At 44.6% G+C, this 20,842-nt stretch overlaps 1 protein-coding gene across 1 annotated transcript in view; it reads left to right on the plus strand.

Annotated features, from left to right (window-relative positions):
• Nucleotides 1–18,442, plus strand: part of LOC106809137 (lipase maturation factor 1-like) — a 36,289-nt gene extending 17,847 nt beyond the window's left edge. The window contains exons 7-14 of the mRNA XM_014812149.1: nucleotides 420–485; nucleotides 773–940; nucleotides 3,391–3,559; nucleotides 3,902–4,055; nucleotides 4,691–4,874; nucleotides 5,940–6,052; nucleotides 14,417–14,500; nucleotides 14,754–18,442. Of these exons, the coding sequence (XP_014667635.1) occupies nucleotides 420–485; nucleotides 773–940; nucleotides 3,391–3,559; nucleotides 3,902–4,055; nucleotides 4,691–4,874; nucleotides 5,940–6,052; nucleotides 14,417–14,500; nucleotides 14,754–15,543 (1,728 nt within the window). The 3' untranslated portion in view covers nucleotides 15,544–18,442. The remainder of the gene's footprint in view (nucleotides 1–419; nucleotides 486–772; nucleotides 941–3,390; nucleotides 3,560–3,901; nucleotides 4,056–4,690; nucleotides 4,875–5,939; nucleotides 6,053–14,416; nucleotides 14,501–14,753) is intronic.
• The last annotated feature ends 2,400 nt before the right edge of the window (nucleotides 18,443–20,842 follow it).

Consider the following 20,842-nt stretch of genomic DNA (forward strand, 5'->3'; position numbering starts at 1 on the left):
ACACATTTGGGACTAACAGGGTTTACTAGAATCCCACCACTCCACCACAGAGTCACCGCAGTAGACGTTAGATGAGCGCTGTCGCTCCCCGGCACTTGTTATGTTAAAAAGTTCATATATTATTAAAAATGTTAATGAAATAAGAGTTTCCCTGCTCGATATACCCTGTGGATACACACTAAGATTTTCTGATGCTCCGTAAAAGTGTAAATATGTTTATTCATCATACGTGTGGATTTTTCAGTGCAATTTCACATATAAAACTGCTAGTATGATGCAGTTGTATGTGTGTAGCAATCTACCTAGAACCAATTTACGAGCAGATTAAGTAGCTCTGGTAATATGTTCTTATTTTCTATTGTTAATATATTGTGATATATTAAAGCATAAGTGTAACTTTATTGACAATTTCTCCACAGGGTCTGATTAAAATTAGGGGTGATGATTGTTGGACAAAGTTGACCTGCATGAACTATCACTATGAGGTGAAGATGTTTAATAGATTACACTGGGAATAATCCCTCATATCTGTTCACTAAATGGCAATCGTTACCTAATCAGCTCATTTCTGAGTTTATCACTTTGGTGTAAAGTCAATAATTGTCTTGTGTGCTATGGATATTATCTGCAATTTCTTAGTTGTAAAGTAGGTTTAGCCTCATGTCTATGTTAATATTGTGTGGCATTGAACAAACACTGCATTGGAGTTTGCTATCACAGCATGTCACAGTTGGGTGGTAGACTGACAAAAAGTGTGGATATTGTGTTTTAGACCCAGCCCGTTCCCAATCCACTCAGCTACTACCTGCACAGATCTCCAATCTATATCCACAATCTGGAGGTCGCAGGGAATCACATCATAGAGCTTATTGCACCCTGGTTCATCATCATGGGCAGACGAATGTGTGCTATCAATGGTTTCCTTCAGATCTTCTTCCAGGTGAGCGAAACTAGGGTAGGCTTGCCAGACTACAGCCCAGTTCTGCAAAGTACATACACTTGTTAAAGGAATAATAGGGCCATTGATTATGCAATGTTGATGAATGCTAGAGTAACTGGCACATTTGTAGTTAATAAGTACGTAACCTTATAGCCTAACACGTATTAGTTTGTCCAATATCACTGCTGGTTACATTACAAGCAAGGCTTGAAATCGATTGTTGATATTCATTTACGTGCCGTAAATGTCATCCAGGAGTCGAGCGGTAAGTCACCGATGACGTAAACATTTGTGCGGCCCGTATGTTTTGGACGCCAGATGAAATGGAGGTGTCAGCTGTGTAACCACGGCCACGGACTAAACATGGAAATGGAGTAAAACACGTACTAATCACGGATGCACAAGGACAGCCCTGACAAAAAGTTCCTTATCACGAGCGTCCGTGTTTACGAAATCACTGATGATAGCATTGAGTACGGCCGAGCATGCGTTCGAAAATGCCCGGTGCGCTATAAATCTGTATCACACCCGCTTTGCTGGCAGCGGTTTGAAACTGTAAACAACTCGGTCAACTGATTTCTTGGACTGCGGATTTCAATTAGACATTTCTTAGTAACAAGCAGTGATATTGGATAAAACTAATACGCGTTTGGCTATAAGGTAATGTACTTATTAACTACACAAGGTGCCAGTTACTCTAGCATTCGTCAACATTGCATAATCAATGGACATTTTATTCCTTTAAATAAGTTCATTCAATTGGTAGAATAATAGATCTATCTGGGTTAATTGTTACTCAACCGTGTTGATTGAAAACGTACAGCTGACGTTTCGCCTCCTATCAGGAGGCTTTCTCAAAGCTGACTGAAGATTATCAGTCAGATTTTTTTTATCAATCACGTGTGGACCAAGCAAGCTATTAACCACTACACCATCTGGTGGTCAGAACTGATAATCTTCAGTCAGCTTTGAGAAAGCCTCCTGATAGGAGGCGAAACGTCAGCTGTACGTTTTCAATCAACAGGGTTGAGTAACAATTAACCCAGATAGATCTACATACACTCGATCTGATAAACATCAGATTGAAGGTTTAAGGATACTATCCACGTTGTGCACGGGTATTGCTCTAGTGAAGATTAAACGTTTATTGGCGAATAAATCGAATCAATCACTTGTTTTATTTATAGAGGAGATATATCTCTATGCTCAAGCCAAAAAATTTCATGAAATTTCCAGCACCTAATTATGTTACCACACAAATTTTGAATTTTTATGTAAAAATGGTATTTTGGATATTTCTCAATTACCAGAAAGAGTGAGGATACAAAATTTTCGCCACATGTTAAGCACAATATGGACCAAAATAGTGCGTCAGGATTTTTCTTTAATTTTTATATTTACCGAGAAAACTGCAAAAAACTGCTTAAAAATCAAGTTGTGTGTTAAAATTGAAAATTTTAGCGAATAAAGAGGCATAACTAATAAAATACAGCACTTAATAACAATCCCTGACGCACTTCTTTACCACAAAATGTTACCATTAAAACAAGTGTAAAATTAAATTAATCCGAGTTGTAATCACAGAGAAATATCCATTTATACATCGGCTACTATGTCAGAAATCGAAACGGAGAAATTAGCGTTTTTCTATTTTTCACAATGAGTGACCGCCTGTGTGCAAAATGGGTGAACGTATGTAATATATCTATTGTTAGTACTTACTGCGACATATCCATGACTAACTGACACCACTAAATTGGTAAAATGTTCCATGCACCTTGAGAAATTCTGAGAAATTACGAGGTTACCATCGCAGAACGCGCGAACTCTGCTCATCCTGACGTCACAAAGCTAATATGTCAGCAAACGCGCGCGATTGCGTGTGTTGCAAGGTGTGTTGCGAGGTGTTAGAACTATTTTGGGCGTGGGATACTAGTTGGATCACTAGCAGATGTACATGAATGTACATGAATACATGCAATGACAGCTGTAGCAGGGTTGAGGCTTAATGATACTGGCTTAGTTAATATCGTGGTTGTATCATGTCGCTGACGTCATAATGACGTCAGCCGCTGCTTACTACACACATGTACGCGGGTAAGCAAAAACGCCCTGACAGTTCACATGTACCGTTATATGGAGAAATTAGCATGTACACAGGTGGCACATAGTGTTAGCCATCGAATAAAGTTGAAAACGAAAAATCGATGAAATTTCATGCACAACGTGGATAGTATCCTTAATTCAAGCATGGAAATTGCTTCTGATCTCTTCCCAAATTTACCTACTCCTGACATTGTGCCATGACTAGCATTTAGTACTCGGGCATTTTATGGCCAGCATACACAGTGATCCTTTTAACTTTTAATTGGAGAGAACTGGTTATACTTTCTATGTGAACTCTGGGTTAGATCAAGTTTTTAACATAATAATCTCTACTTGTCCATTAGGTGGTCCTAATTCTGAGTGGAAATCTAAGTTTCCTCAACTGGCTAACGATACTTCCAAGCATTTGTTGCTTTGATGATTCGCATCTAACATTCCTGTTTGGGAGCAGCACAAAGAACCAGGTGGCGCAGTTGCAGCAAGATGTGAAAAGTAGCATGACGGCTCATCACGGTTGGTGACATAACTTCACCTCAAATCCGGTCATTAACAAGAAGTTCAAGTATTTACAGACTTTGCATATTTCAGTGCCCATACTTTATTTACTTTTAGACTGTACTTGCTGTATTTTTACTTAACGACTCTCTCAAATTAAAGTAAATTGCTAGTGGGAACTATCTACAGAACGGAAATTACCCTATGGGCAAGTCACTGTGCTGCTGCAATATATTCAGCACCGCACTCGATTTAGACGGTAGGTGGAGCAGTGGATAGCCAGGCCTGTAAGGTGGGGTTGCACCGTCGGTGTCGTTGTCACGTGTGTGTGTGTGTGTGATTGTGTGTTGGATGCTGCAGGTCGCGGGCTGCGCAGAGTCGTCGAGGTGTGTGTCGGTGTCGCGCTCGTCTACCTGAGCGTGCCCGTGATCGCCAACCTCGCGTCGGCCAAGCAGGCGATGAACACGTCGTTCGATCCGCTGCGCATTGTCAACACGTACGGCGCGTTCGGCAGGTACGATCAGCCGCCGCCCGACGTCGCCCGTAACTCCCACGCACTCTTCATAAAGCATAGAGGCATTGTTATCTTTCCCACTGGTGCTGGCGCCATCTTCCTACAACATGGAGTTGTTTTTTCCTTCCCTCTGACGTCGTTGCCTTCTTCATCTAGCATATAGTCGTTATTATCATTCCCGCTAATATCCGTGTCCTCTTCATACAGAACGGAGTCATTCTTATCTTTCCCACTGATGCTGCATGGTGCCATCTTAATACCATGGAGTTGTTCTTCCCTACCCCTTGATGCTGGCACCCACTCTCCTCCTACCCCGAGATACAAATATTCAAGCTTCTGAACACAGGAGACTTACACTCTATTGTTTATTTTAATATTTACAGCAAACTGCAATGTGTTATTGGTATTAGTGTTCATGAACACAATATACGATTCGCTCGTTCATGGACGCATATAGGCCAAACTAAGCTCTTTGAACATATTGGACTAGAGAGGTGAAACTTTTGTGGAAATTGCATTCATAACCCTAGGACTTCCTGTACATTGAAGCATCAGCAGATATTCTTGAGCGTAAAGTTTTTCGCGTAAAGTAGAATGACATTGGGCACAAAGTTATTGGCGGTTGTTGCTTGCAGCATCACTAAGGAGAGAACAGAGGTGATACTGCAGGGCACGTACGACGAAGACCCTCTCAGTGCCAGCGCCACGTGGGAGGAGTACGAGTTCAAGTGCAAGCCAGGCAACCTGTCTCAGCGTCCTTGTGTAATCTCTCCTTACCACTACCGACTAGACTGGCTAATGTGGTTCGCAGCCTTCCAGGTGTGCTTGCGCGATATACTTGTTGTCTTGTATTAGTATGTGCTGCCACCTGATGAAGAAACGCAATGAAACTGTAGCTGTACTTTCAATGCTGGATTTCTAAACAGTTCATAACAATTTATTACTCAATTGTCCTCTAGGTGGCAGCAGGTGTACGAGCTATATCAGTTCATATCATTATCGGGTTAATATCATTATCTCTAAAATTAACCGATGAACTAATACATGTAGATAAATTAGGTCTCACCTGTTAATAGATATATGACTAATTAGTTCAGCACAAAAATTACTATGAGTGTGTGCTGTTATAGGCTATAAAAGAGCATTTAAACAGCAAAATTGCACCTGCATTTCTGAGATACACGAAAATTACAAAATGAATATGCTGCCACAAAACAAGTGTACCTGTTTACGTGTACGTTCTAGACTCTTACCCCATTTCAATATGTAGATAAAGCTAACATTGTAGAGAGAAGGTACCAGTTTACCAGTGATGGCATCTTGTGAGATTCAAGAGTCGAGTGCTATTCATGTTGTCACATGTAAACGAATCTATTTTGAAATGCAGATCAGTACACATATTAGTCTAAATAATGATGTATGAATGTTCTAAGACATGTTAGCCTTACTTTGTTCACTTGGTGTTATGTAAGAAGTACTAGCTAGTTGGTATCAGAATAGTCAAGAAAATATAAGAACCAATAGAAAAAACGTGAAATTGTTGAAATCTTTCTGATCATAGAGTATTAACTACTACTGGCTTAGTGATAATGTCAAGTAGCAAATTATTCTTAGCACTGAGAATAATGTATTATCTAGTTATTTAAAATCTATTTAAAGTGTATAGTCTCCTATCTAACTTGAACATGTAAATATTTTTATAGGTTCTCGCACATCTGCTGGTGGAAATAATTTGTTAATGGTTTGGTTGCCATTTGTAGTTTTGTGCATCATATGGATGTTCATCGCATAAAGCTGTACGGCATTGGTATTTAGCCATGGTTACCACAGCTGATTTGCTATAAGTTGTGGTTGCATTGTTTGTTTGTTTTGTTTTTGTTTAAGAACTACCAGTATAATCCGTGGCTTGTGCACCTGACTGCTAAGCTGTTGGTGAACGATCAGCTGGTGACAAGTCTGATGGCACACAATCCTTTCATGGGCAGCGATCCGCCGCGGTAAGTCACTGAACCATTGACACATCATCAACTTTTCTGTTGATATTAACCATTATGCAAAGGATTTACTGCTACTCCGACACGTGTTACTTGCAATGCAAAAGAGTGCATGATGTGCACCTACCCCCCCCCCCCCCCCCGTCAGTGTCTATCTCCTGAACTGCCAGAGTGAAGCATAACAGGGCCATAATAAAAATATTGTTTGTTTGCCCTCACCCGACCGACCCGCCAAAAAGGGGCTGACTCAAATTTTTTTATTGGTCTTTCCCATTCTTTTTTTTTTTACAAATTGTATCACTGTACATTATATAAATCTGTAGGCAATACATTATATGTACCAAGCAAAACAAACGTTCAACATAAAAGGTATCTCCACACAAGCACACCCGAGCATGTAGACACCATGCTGAATTTGTAAAAAGACCCCCCTCAAAAAAAGCATACCTACCTACCCTAACTTTTCAGCCTGGGTCGGGTGAGGGCAAACAAGGATTTTTTTAATTGTGGCCCAGTTTTGCTATGGATTGGCAGAATAATAACCTTTGTCATTTGATGGCGGTAGATTCGTGAAGTAAACGAGGGGGGTTATAATCACGTGCTATTGGATATCGAGTAGTTCCAGCCATGGCATATTCGGCGTTGAGTGATGACTGTGTCCTTCAGATAAGACATATAATAGGAGTGACGTCTGCCGAAAAAATGTCAATGACACAAAAGATGAGAATTCGATTTACGTTTCTGTCATTCTCTAACGAAGCTATCTAGATCTATAATTGGCTGTTGTCGTGCTAACCCAGGATCTAGCTGCCTGTAATTAGTGGTTGTTTTCGACTGAGAGCGATCGTTGCTAAGCTAATGTTAGTTCCGACGTGAAGGGTCACAGGCATTCGGGTTAGTTTATCACACGTTCGCATATTCCTATATTTTTGCGCACCCATTAGGTAGGGAGCACTGAAAACGAGTGCTGGTTATACAAATGGAAAGCGTTTAAAACATCTGTGCATGTAGCGTGCCATTGCAAAACCGTATCATTGTGGTTGAGATCAGTGCTATCAAATTTACAACCTGTCTCCATTTCATTTTTCGCACATTCTCAGTGAAATAATGGGTATAGTCGATAAATTGTTCTGTGTATACACTACTGTTATGCAGCTATAGAACTGAATGGTTCTTGCTTGATTGCTCTAATTGAACAATATTACATTTAATTGTATTCATAGAATGAATTTATCTCATCCACCATCAGTGGAACTGATATATGATGCTGATATATGATTCTCAGTATCTTGCAAGCTTGATAATATTGTAGACAGTGGCTAAATGGATAAAGAGTTTTTTCAATATAATTTACTGTCTGTGTGTCTCAGTGGTGTGTGTGTGTGTGTGTTGTGCGGCTGTGCGTGCGTGCGTGCGTGCGTGCGTACGTGCGTGCGTGCGTTCGTCTGTGTGTGTGTGTGTGTGTGTGTGGTGTGTGTGTGTGTGTGTGCGTGCGTGCGTGTGTGTGTGTGTGTGTGTGCGTGCGTGCGTGCGCGTGTGCGTACGTGCGTGCGCGTGTGAGTGTGCGTGTGCGTAGTTGCATGTCCTTACGCGCATGCGGGCAGTGTTAATGCGCGTATCACTACTATCAGTATAGTTCAGTTGGTGGGCGTGAAAAACCAGATCTATCGGCATCTTAACAGCAGCAACACAACTCTCCAATCACTTGTGTTCAGTAGGAGCCATATTTGCGGAGTCGATGATGGTGTTTTGTCAACATGTGTGCACCCCGCTGCATGTGTTACGGCGGCATTAGCAGTATTGGGTTCTCCGTAACGTCGGCTGCTCCCCATTATTGTTTCCCCCTGACCCGTTACTGCCGAGTGGTTCTATAATTGATGACACGGCTAGGATAGGATTGCGTCACACTTGCCGTCGCCGTTCGGACAGTGCTGCACGGTTGCAGGCTGGTCGAACGGTCGCGTGACGTTGCAATGGCGGACGAGGCAACGGCCCCGGCTGCCGTCGTGCGAAAGTGCAGCAGCTACTAGCGTCGTCGGGTACTGTTACACAACTCGGTATATATAACGACAGCGGACAGGGTGCTATAGCGTGCGCCGCCGCAGGCCGCGCGCGGCGTATCAGCTTTCTCGGCAATTACCGCTTAATTAGGCAGCCGTTCGTTAGGCCCTGATGCTAATTAGCAGAAATGCCTTCCGCGCCAAATGGGAGACGTTGCCCGCGGACTAGATTCGGAAGGCTGCCGCCGACGGCTGCGTGTGTTCTGGGGCTGGTTGGCGCGCATGTGTTGTCGACCGATACAGAGCATGGCGCGTAACAGCCAGATGATCGCGATGTCCATTTCCCGCGCTCTTGCGGAAGATCCTCCGCTCTCGGCTGCCTGCTATCTCGTCTGCAAGACGACGCAGACGTGATAAACCACATGCCGGGGTAGCTCCAAGAAACGGTCTTTGCTAGGGTTAGAAACTTAGAAGACGTGTATATTGACGTTAGTCACACAGCCTGGTCGGGCTAATGCCGGGGTTGCCGAGAAAAGCACGGAGCCACGAATTTCCGCCCTCCTCGGTCATGTCGGCGGCGTTGACAAGGGCGCATGTCGGTGATTACCATTTAGAACGCCGTGCGCGCGCGGGGCACAAGTTGGTAAAAGAAACAACGCCGTGCGCGTTCAACTCTCGAGGTCGCTTGGTTGGTTGCATGTTATAGTCGCTAGTCCATGACTGCGCGAACGCGAACAAGCGCCCGCCCGCCTGCCTGCCCGCCTTCTGTCTGTCCCCGCCCGTAGGCCGCTCCGCCCGTCAGGCTGCCCGCCTGCCTGCCCGCCCGCTCGCCTACCCGCCTGCGTGCCTGTCATTGCCCGCCCGCCCGCTCGCTCGCCTACCCGTCTTCTACCTACCTGCCTGCCTGCCCGGATGGTTGAGATGCGGCAGTCGGGCTATGTGACAAGTTTACCTGACAGTTCTAAACAGACGACCGTTGCCCCTCTGTAGCAGATGACGGGGCATAGCGAGGGGCTCCTCTTTGCTTCCCCCCCTCCCCGTTAAAGCCACCCGACGCTAGGCTGTGAAAGTTTGGACTCTCGTGCGCGAGCTTCGAATCTACTCAGTGTATGTCCGGTCAGTCGACGCAGAGCAACGTTTACACTGCGCCGCTAGATTCACCCCCACCCGCTATTGCCGCACCCGTCCGTAGATAGTAGTACTATGCATAGTGAGTAATCGTACTGAAACTGCTGCACCGCGTGACAAAGTCATGAGGCGGCATCGCGCTCAGGGGCGCGGTCACTAAAAGTAGACTAACAAATAAATATACGTTGCATCGGCTCTTGATTCAGCGATGTATATATATATATAATATGAATATATAGAAGTATTAATATCCGCTAACTTTACGCCTGGCATTCGGCTTGGACTGATGTATCGTGCATGTCACAAATGATTATATTTTGAGATATTTTCATCTTAAGAATTACTTATAGTATTTAAATATTTTTTCCGTGTAAAAATCCAAATATCTTCTTGCATGACCACACACCTACTCAGAGTCAAAAAGAATGTTGGAATCGGAATTGGATGCTAGTGACTTAGTGATATTGTAAGATATCAATCACTGAGAACTTTATATTGGTATTCTTGTAACTAGTGAAAACTGGATCTGACTCTAAATAACAGCACCTGGGGTGGGTTGGCGGGTGGGTGTGGTTGGGGTGAGGTGGGGGATATCATTCTAGTTGAACAACTAAACAGACTGTTTAGTGCAATTATAAAGTAGAGTTTAATAATTGCTATTCAATCTACTAGCAAATGCTACGTCAAATGCCTCTTCGTTTACTACCTAATTATGTGTGTGTTGGAAGCCAAGACTACTTTAGTATTTTTAGTTAGACGACTTATTATTTATCTTGCTAAATGGAGGAGGTTATTCGATAGCCAATATCAAGATAAGTAACATGAAGTCATATAATAATAATGGTAAATAAATATAATTATGAAATAAATAAATAAATATATATATATACATATATGTGCGTGCGTGCGTGCGTGCGTGCGTGCGTGAGTGTGTATGTGTATGTGCGTGTGTGTGTCTGAAATTTACATAAACTGTAGTAACGGAAGAGCATATATCCACACACGCGCGCGCTCACGTATGCACGGAAGATCGTAGGTACATGCACACACACACACACACACGCACACACGCATGCACGCACACACACACAACACATATATATATATATTTATATATGACTACTTTCATGATCCTTGAAATAGTTTATTTCTATTCATCTCTTTCCACATGCTGCGATATACTATGTAGGTGTGTTATGTGTGTGGTCATAAAGCTGCCAGTGCCAGGCAATTTCTTACGTCTTCCTGTAATTTTCCTTCTAGCCCCCCAGCTATGACAAAATGGCCGTAAATGTGGATTGTCTCGTAGTTATCAGTGCTAATTAGACCAATATCTGTCACCGGCTTTCATCGTTTCTGTATGATGTTGGCGAAATTTAAATAGCGCACCTTATTCGCGTTGGTTTACTGTGAACGATAGTGTTACGTAAACACCTGTGCGTGTGCCCTTAACCACAGGGACACACACTCACATAGGCAAACAGACAAGGGAAGGCATAACGCGCGCACACGGACGGACGCACACACTTATGTAAATGCGCACGTGCACGCACATTCGCGCGCACGCGCGCTCGCACACGGGTACACGTAACACAGATGGCCTTCATTGCGCGAGTGAGAGATGGCGGGTTTGTGGGCGATCCGGCACCCGGGGACATTCTCTGTTCTTAATTAGCCGTTTAGTTTCTTAATTGGCAGCACAAGTGATTAATTATATTTAGCCGTAATTAACAGAGTCGCGGTCACGAGAACCAGTTCCTTGAAGAGCGCTGTCGGGCCGAGATTTTTCTCATCGCGGTATACCGGTATATCTATAGATTCATGTATAGTATCTACTTCTGATAGTATTCATCCACATAGACGACTATCACGACCTAGGGAGACATGTCCGTGCGCTCGTGCCTGACTAGGATCTGCTGGTTTGCCGGAGTTTTTGCTGACTGAAGACCGGTAACTTCTGAGGCGCTGCCGGTGAGGCCGAGTACACGCACTTGTGCATGCACGTACGCACACAGACACGCGCGCACACACACACATGCACATACACACGCACGCACTCATACACGCACGTACGTACGCACACGGACACGCACGTACGCGCGCGCGCGCGCGCACACACACACGCACGCACACACACGCGCGCGCGCGCGCACACAAGTGTTGCGTGAAAGTGAGACAGATATTACTGCTATCGTATCTTTACTGCTTGTTGCATATAACAACTCGAGCAGCAGCCGATCAGAAGACATTGCTCTTGTTGCTAGCAGCTACTCGTTGCTATACAACACGCCTTAGTACGTATGTTTTGTAATTGACGAGACCAGCTGGACGGAGCTTTTCTTAGGAAATATAAAATGTTTCCATAGCGGGAATTATCAGCTAGCATTAATCGCACTATTTTTGGACAATCCTCGGCTCGATCATTTGAACCTACGCACCCACGCCAAATGATCATTCCCACAGATTCCCCTGCTTCTTTATATTGCTCCAGAGTTGAAACACCCTACAAGAATGGGCCTGAATGGCGTATTGTCACCCGCTTCTATTAATCCGATGTCTGCCATGCTTCGACAGATTTTATACCACGCCTTTCGCCATGTTCTTTACCTAATTGGAGCTTGTAAAGCATATCAGTCATGCTTTATCACAGAATTGACTAGTTTTCTCGTGCCCTCGGACGTGGCAAGCAACAGGAAAGACACGTCGCTTAATCACGTTCAGGGCCAAACGTGGGTGTTCTATTTTAAAGCGCTGGTCTCCTCGCGTAAATTGATGCTAATGGTTGGCATTGTTAAGACCTCGCTTTCAGTAACGAGGACGTAAATTGTACGGGTACAACGTTGTAATGAACTTGTATAAGATCTGTCCGTGTGTGTTATTGAATTGCTTGTCGCTCAGTCATGCGTTGCTACGGCAACGCGTAGTAATGTTCGGGTGAGCCAACGCGTGCATATGCGTGCGAGTAAAGTAGCTCATACGAACGTATCTATCATTAATGCAGGCGGTCGAAGTCAAATACTCCCTGATTTTACATAACCACGAGTCCTTGGGAATCCTTCAAGTTTTATTATTGTTTTCAATTATTGATTGCACAATAGAAAATCCCAAAACAGGGGCTTTCAGTGCATTGAATTCATATGCTACGGCTGAACTTCTAACAGCAGCAGACTGATTCATTTCGCTGCCGACCCACACTGATTGAGTTAATTCCCACGCCTGTTAATTATGTTTAAAATTGCATGATAAACGTTTCGTAGATATGTTATTTCGTTTAAGCTTATGGCCCTGAACGTCACGATTATATGCATTTAAATAGCACAAATTTCGACAGGATATGGAAAGGTCTGGTATGTCTAAAAGTTATTATTTCACTATCCTAATTTTTGTCGTTAATAGTTCTGCGAGACAAAATTCTGAAGCTAACATCTCCTGGGTTGTGGGAATTTGCGGGGACTGAGTAGAGGAGAAACATACCCACCTCTCTCTCAATGCTAGCACATTCTTTGCTGTCTCCGCGTAGAAATGCCACAAGGCCGGTCCCGTGACGTGCCAACGTTGCGCGCAAGTTTAAAAACCACTTAGCAGCGCCATAAAAATTAGTCCCGTGTACTAATGGGACTGTTAATCACCTGCGCAGTGCAATTAGTGCGCACGGGTTATTGATGGACCATCATACTGCTATCGGTGCCACTAATTACCCCTGCAGCCCCAGTCAGTCGCCACGGGTTTCGAACTGGACAACTCGCCGTCGTTAAGAAGCGTTGCGCGGAGCGGTCCTGTTAGACGGTGCCCCGAAGATCAAAAAGCCATTTACGGAGACGATCTGCCTGCACAACTGGCTCTCGAGTGCATTCACAAAAAAATTTGTACACGGGGCGATTTAAGTGTGGGGGAGGGGGGAGAACTGTTGCCTGATGAATGAAGTGGACCTTATTGCCTTCGTGTCTGTTGTTACGGCTACGGTACACTTATGTGGTTCTATTAATTAGTGCCGTTGCTCAGGGCAGTGTGTCCCTGGGTGAGCATTTGCTGTTTGTAGATTTATGCGCTGTGGCCGTTATTCTGTGTCTTCAACACTCATGTTCATGAGTTATATCTTTCTGCATTGGATGTCCTCGGCTGCGTGCTTGCTGTGTGTTCCTCAGTGTTGCCTGGCGGTTAGTCTGTCTTCCTTTAAATGGACTAGCACTCGCATTTATGTGTCCGGGGGCACTCTTAGTTTGAGCTAGAAATCCTCCCAGTGATAATTTGCAGGGCTTTCTTGGGACCTTTCAACCTAGATCTAGTTGCAGGCTTCACACATGTGAACTGTGAAGTAATAGTTTTTGCATGTATACGGCAGCAGCAATATTGCAGTTGTGAAGCCAATAGTAATCCTTTTATCTCTTGGTTTTCTCTCTGTAATTATGTTCTCTCAATATGTAGCCGTGTGAGTTATCAAATCAGCTTGTATTCAGCGTAAAATCCTAGATGGACGTGAGGTCGGACGGTCTTGTTTTTAATTTTGTTGTTTTTGATGTTGTTATATTCATTGTTGTGGCATTCCAGTTTTGAAATACTGACAGATCCAGCAAAGGGCAGAATATGCAATTCTGCCTGATTGTTCATTGTAATGCAATCATACCCCGTTTTATGAGTATTCGAGTTATGTTAATTAACCCATACTTAATTTATATAATTATTATGACCACTTGACTCACGATACGAAACGTAAATTTGCTCTCATGTAGTTTTCATAAATAAATGGATAAAAAAAATTTACTCGCTTTAATTAAATAAGCAATATACATGTTTGGCAGTGTATTTGCTGTAAGGACAACCTGTAGTTACATATTAACTATGTAATACATATGCTCATCATTGTTTACTGACATTTATACGTGCTTGTATTAGAGTGAGGATCTGGGAATTACCTACATCTTCTGGCTAAAAAACTTTCGTAGAAACGCATCTCTAATCATATCATGGAGGTCAATGGGGCAACGTGATTCACATTACGAAATGTCTCGTTACAAACGTTTCTTCTGGAAAGCATTATTTTTGCTAAGTGGAGTAACACTGCTCAGGACTAGTAGATCATTTACACCACCTAATGTGAGAGGCATATCACGCTAATGCACCTATAAATGTCTGTTTCCAAATATACTTGCTTGTATAATGATAATAATCACTCTGCTACTTGTTAAATGTGTGCTTGTGTTCGGATTCACATTCTCAGTTTGCTCATGTCTGCTTTCAGGTATATCCGTGCTGAGCACTATGTCTATGAATACACACACCCAGATAGCAAGGAGGCCCAGGCGGGCAACTGGTATAAGAGAAGGTAACTAACGTGTTGCTGTCTATGTATAGTTTTTGCATATATTTACATGCAAAATGTCAGTGAAAGATCACTCTGTCTTGTTATCACCAGTAATTAACTCGTGATGGCCACACATTCGCCGTGAACTCCATATATATTTCCAAGATTCGTCGTCTCCTGCCATCCCAGCGCAGGTTGTAGCTGTTAGTTATTGTATTGTTTATTTCTGTATTATTAAGTTCATTGAAAAGTTTATCGCAATCGTCTTCTTCAGTTACCGCTCCACGTACATGCCACCCGTGGACCTGGAAAAGCTCGCCCCCGGGCTGAGGCACCTCGGCTGGCCTGTGCCGGATACTCCAGAGAAGTATATCAACAAAGGTGCTGACAGTGCGACACCGGAACAGCAAGCTAGAGAGGCAGCAGGAGGTAAAATACCAAATAAGGCAACTAAACAAACATCAGGGGGTCCAAATCCGAGTAAGGAAGCTAAACAAGCGGCAGAGAGTCAAAAATTAAAGGAACAAGCTAAACAAGCGGCAGAAAGTCTAAAATTAAAGGAACAAGCTAAACAAGAGGCAGAGAGTCAAAAACTGAAGGAACAAGCTAAACAAGCGGCAGACAGTCAAAAACTGAAGGAACAAGCTAAACAAGCGGCAGACAGTCAAAAACTGAAGGAACAAGCTAAACAAGTGGCAGACAGTCAAAAACTGAAGGAACAAGCTAAACAAGCGGCAGAGAGTCAAAAACTAAAGGAACAAGCTAAACAAGCGACAGAGAGTCAAAAACTAAAGGAACAAGTTAAACAAGCGGCAGAGAGTCAAAAACTAAAGGAACAAGCTAAACAAGCGGCAGACAGTCAAAAACTAAAGGAACAAGCTAAACAAGCGGCAGAGAGTCAAAAACTGAAGGAGCAAGCTAAACAAGCGGCAGACAGTCAAAAACTGAAGGAACAAGCTAAACAAGCGGCAGAGAGTCAAAAACTGAAGGAGCAAGCTAAACAAGAGGCAGAGAGTCTAAAGCTGAAGGAACAAGCTAAACAAGCGGCAGAGAGTCAAAAATGAAAGGAACAAATGAAACAAGCGGCAGACAGTCAAAAGGTGACGGAGCAAACTAAACAGACAAAAGATGGTCAAAAATCCAAATGAACGAGTTAAACAGACTGCAGATGTCAAAAAGACAGCGAACAAGATAAACAGATATTAGTCAATCTTAAACGCCAGGGGCCAAGGAATTGGGGCAGTAGACAGGTTAAGTCCAGATCAACAGATAACAGGAAAGCCATATCAGCAACACCACGGAAGCTAAATACGCAGACAGCAAACATGTAGAATCGAGTCTTACTGTAGGTTTACTCTCGGTCCTATGACATCCCGAATGCTAGGTCCATAGCTGGCGAGAGAACATGGTGCGGTGACAGCCAAGCAAAGCGAAGAAAAACTTCGAGAACCTGTCTTACAAATGCATAAATTCCTAGCATAAAATGCCAAGTTACTTATGTGTGCTTCGCATTTTATCGATGCTTTCGATAGAATTTATTATATGCTTTTAATTATTACTCAAAAATGGTATGCTCACTGTACATGAATTCATCATGAAAACTCACTCTCCTTTCTGTGCACGCGTCTATGTAAATTCAAGTCCAAAATAATTTATATTGTACGATATTTTTGAAATGAAGAAAATGTTTCTTGAAAAGAATCGAAGTAGCCTTAGAAACATGTTCGTTTATTTGTAACCCATTCTACTTTCAGGCACAACTGCCTAACTGTCAAATCAGCAAATTGCCTCGTTATAGCTACGGTTCTGCAGTTGGAGGGTCACGGCCCAGCTTGATTTTTTGTACAAATAGTAAGAAACATGAGTCTACATACGCCTTATTTGAACTAATTGCAGGGAAGGAATTCGTTAGTCGTAGTATCTCTAACCTCCGAACGTGATATTTATTCGTTGAAGTCTAGGAATATGCTGTGTTGTTCACAGGTCGGCTTGCTAGCAGGCAGTTATGGCCGCCGTTTGCGTACTTGACACCTCCGCTAACCTGATGTTGTTCAGAGGAAAAGACACCTCAGACATGTGTCATGCTCGAGCTGTTTATCGGGCCGCCTGCGACAAACACTGCTGCCTCCCATAAACACCGTGCGAGAGTCGTTGACTTTATTCGCTATGAAATCTCGCTATGAATCTCGCAATCACGCTGTGGCTGGCTACGCAGGGAATGAAACTGAGCGTGTTCATGTAGTTGGTTCACTCATAAATGAACGTAAATACGGTTCGCAACCGCTTCAGTCTGTAGTCAGCTCGTGAGGTAGTGTAACTCCACTCACTTATAGTGTTTTCAGATTTAACTGTAGTCTGGCCATAGCGAGTGGATGGAATCTCATGAGTTGATGTGTGCCTCAGCTATGTGTTTATTATGACGTGCATAATTTATGACGCGGTGGGTGGCATTTGCGCTGCGCGCATTCTTCATCGATGGCATGACGTTATTATGTGCGATCTTGGGGCCTTTTGCCAGTTACCATTACCCGTCTAACGGTAAAGTGACCCCCTGCCGCGCCCTGGATAGCGGCCACCCCGGATACACGCCACCGTCATAGCGCCGACCGGCAGTCTGTTTGTATATGCAGACGGACAGCCGTAGCCAGTTAAATCGTAGCGAATGTTCACGTGACATGTGTGGAGACTACGGGAGGTGATCCTCGCGCGTGCGAACAGGGCGCGCCAGCGACCGCGTTCGCTAGCGTTGCTTAGCGATGGCAGTTGCTGTGATGGATGCTCTGCGTTTACGCAAGTCCCCGCTGTCAAATTGGGAATAGGTCCTATGCTGATTGGCAATGAATCAACGTTAGTTTGCGGGTTGCTTTGGTGATAGGGGGGACTTGTTAGTGTGCTGTCAGATTTTATTCGCATTTGTAAGCGATGGGAGCGCAGTCGGAATGGGGATTCCACATGTAACGAGCGAATTATCTCTCGTTCAGAGCGCGTCAAACGTGAAAAGCCGACTGAGCGGACTCGCTAGAAACGCCGGTCACGTGTCAAGAAGCAGCGGCTCATTGTTGCCGCTAGATCGCGCTGCTGCTGCTATCAGTTGTCGGGTCGCATTCTATTTATGCTATTACACGTAAACGCTGGGCGTGATTGTTCACTCAAGTGGGCAACGAAATCCCGCCCGTCTTCTGGTGCGGAGATGAAAGCACGCCGACTATCCCTCTCCTACTCTTTTTCTTTCTCCCTCCCTATCTCTCTTTCTCGATGCTACGCAAGATAAGCCTCTTGTTGGTTGCTGTTATACTGCGTAACTCTTTCCATTCGACAGTTATTGGAATGGCATTCATACGCGGCTCCGGCTCCTTTGTTGGTGTTTCTACGTTAGTAGTCACCAAGAAACAAACTTGCCGTGTTGTGTCTGCGCGACGCGTGAGAAGTTTATGTCCAAGGTCGATTGAGACGCGAGTTACGATCTGTATTGCAAAGCTGTAGCGGAGGGATGGATGTCTAGTGGTTGATTGTTACGACTGTGTTACCCTAGGTCGCTATTTGTGAATAGTCTTAATTCTCTGTCCAATCGTGATGCTAATTCGAAATATTCGTTGAAATATTTGTTTTTGTGACATGCAAATGAAAGTCTGCTAGCCGAAGATCTAGGCTGTCGATGTTGAACTGTACTTGCCGTTGTCTTTTTGAGAAAACTAACAGCAAAGCTATGGTGAAAGTTTACGTGTATAAGCGTTGATATATACCCTTAGTATCACAACGAGCGAAGATGTTCAGGTTACGGTTAAGGTTAAGTTAGGTTGACTAGGTGATAGATTTGAATATTTTTGATACACATTATTAATTTCTAACATTTCTATTAAGTCTAACAATGTCGGCACGGTGAATGTATATTTAACATTTTTACAACGTCTTTACCTGTGTTGGATTTGTTACGTTTATATAATAAATGACGGGTGCACCTGATTTGCATTGATCTTTGAATATTCGTGTGACTTTCGCGTACGTGAATGCACCTGCATGCGCAACGTTAGTGTTAGTATTATCAAGTGTTAATAATACATTATAAATAAAATAAGCTAATAAGCTAATAATACATGTAGTATTAGCTGTTGGTATTATGGTAGTTAAGCATGCGATCGGTCGTTGCTTTAGTGGCTCGGTAATACTCTTAGCTCAAAACACCACTGAGGGACCATTTCGTGGAGTCTGCGGGTTAGTGGTGTGAGTGGCGTGACGTAGAGATGATGTAACAGGTCACATACTCGTGTCGGACTGTCGCGTCGCAGGGCAGCGTCTCGCGTCGCGAAGCGCGGTCATATCTTTACTCTATAATAACATTGATAAGTGTCCGGAATTGCGTCTGTATATGACGGTCAGACTTCACGCCGCGTCAGACCTCGCGTCCGTCACGCCGACCTGCGTCATCCGACGACGCGCCGCCGCCGTCTGACGTCGACCTCCGTCAGCCGACGCCGGGTCAGAACTCACGTCAGTCACGCCGACCTGCGTCAGCCGACGACGCGTCTGAACTCGCGTCAGTCACGCCGAGCTGCCTACGCCAGCCGACGATGACGCCGCAGCCGCCGCCTAGCAGCCAGCGTGCGTTTCGCTTCCGAACGGCAGCTTTTTGTTTACGCTGAAAAAAAAACGTTGTTAGCTTTTTGCGCCCTCGTCTTTTCTTGCGGTGTAACTCATTAGTCGGCCGACTAGAGTCATCGCTGGCGGGCATGCGCCTTCGTCGGCTGGTCGCCCCGGCTACCTGCACCTACGCGCCTCGCTGGGTCGCGCTGTGCGAACCAGCGGCGACAGTCTATATGTCTCAGGCGATGTCTAGATCTGCTGGCATTATTTTCTCGTACGCCGACCGAGGCAAATGAAAGAAACCGCTGCTGAGATCGCATCACGCGGTCTAATTGAGAACAATGCGAGCAGAATTTTTGCGCGAGGGCCTTTCTGGTGGCGAGCGAGTTAGATGCCGACGCCACCTGTTCTCCCGCGACGACGGGCGCGCGGGAGAAACCAACGTCCGGGAGAGGGAAACATCTATTTGCTCGGCAGAACAAGCCGTGTGTAGTGCGAGCCTTGGACTCGTCAGAATACTCTACAGTTTTTAAATCAATCACAATTTTTACATGTATGAGACACATTTTTCCCACGTTTTCGGTTATCGCGCAGATACGTCGCGAATGTCACGTGATCTCCGCGCGCGTCGTCACGTGAATTTCCTACATTCTTCGTCGGCGTTTCAATGCAACCGCAGACCGCGCGCCGCCCCGCCTGCCAGCGTGCGTCGGTCAGGCGGCAATGCATGAGTTTAGTTTCTCTCGTTGTTCCCACCCGCCCGTCCCCGCCTGCGCATGCGCACACACCGCCGTGATCTTGCATGACGTCAAAGAAGATTCGACCAAAAGCTAAAACCAAGGCATTGACTGTGAAAACCCTTCGACGTGAATGAATCTGTCGCGTGCCCTATTCCATGTATAACGTAAGTACGCGATAATAAACGTGATACACTTACCGTTGCTTTAACACCCTTCATATGTCGTACAGGAACCATTTAAAGGCCTGCATGTGTCATGCAGGAACTATTTTAACGTTCTGCATATGTCACGCAAGAACTATTTCTATTGCCCCCCCCCCCATTCCACACACACACATTCACTTACATTCTTCCGATCCCAGCGCTGTCAGCGAAATATTGGCCTTCAAAATAGAGTTGAATTGTAGGTCACGACTCGAACAGATACGCGTTTAGTCGCTGCCCGACTCTTTGCCGGTATGTCGGCGCGACTTGATGTTCTAATCCATCCGTAATCGCATTAACCCTTTCGTCACTGAATGCCAGTGCACACGTCGTCATCAATTACCGCGTACGCCAGTAAAGCCGACGACAGGCTATACTAGCTCAGCCTAGCTTATTGCCACAGTCTGACGATGGCAAGGGTACGCGTGAGGGGTAGATGGTGGATGGAGTAGTGCTGTACACGTGAGGGGTAGATGGTGGATGGAGTAGTGCTGTACACGTGAGGGGTAGATGGNGAGGATATGGATGGAGTAGTGCCTGTACACGTGGGGGTAGAATTTGGTGGATGAGTAGTGCTGTATCACGTGAGGGGTAGATGTGGATTGGAGTAATGCTGTACCACGGTGAGGGTAGATGGTGGATGGGAGTAATGCGTATCACGTGAGGGGTAGATGTGGATGGAGTGGAGTAGTGCTGTTCACTTGAGGGTAAGATGGTGGATTGAGTAATCGCGTACACGTGAGGGGTAGATGGTCGGATGAGTAGTGCTGTACACGTGAGGGTAGATTGGTGGATTGGAGTAATGCTGTAACACGTGAGGGGTGAAGATGTGGATGGAG

The sequence above is a fragment of the Priapulus caudatus genome, unplaced genomic scaffold, assembly GCF_000485595.1.
Source record: "Priapulus caudatus unplaced genomic scaffold, Priapulus_caudatus-5.0.1 Scaffold1, whole genome shotgun sequence".
Lineage (NCBI taxonomy): Eukaryota > Metazoa > Priapulida > Priapulimorpha > Priapulimorphida > Priapulidae > Priapulus > Priapulus caudatus.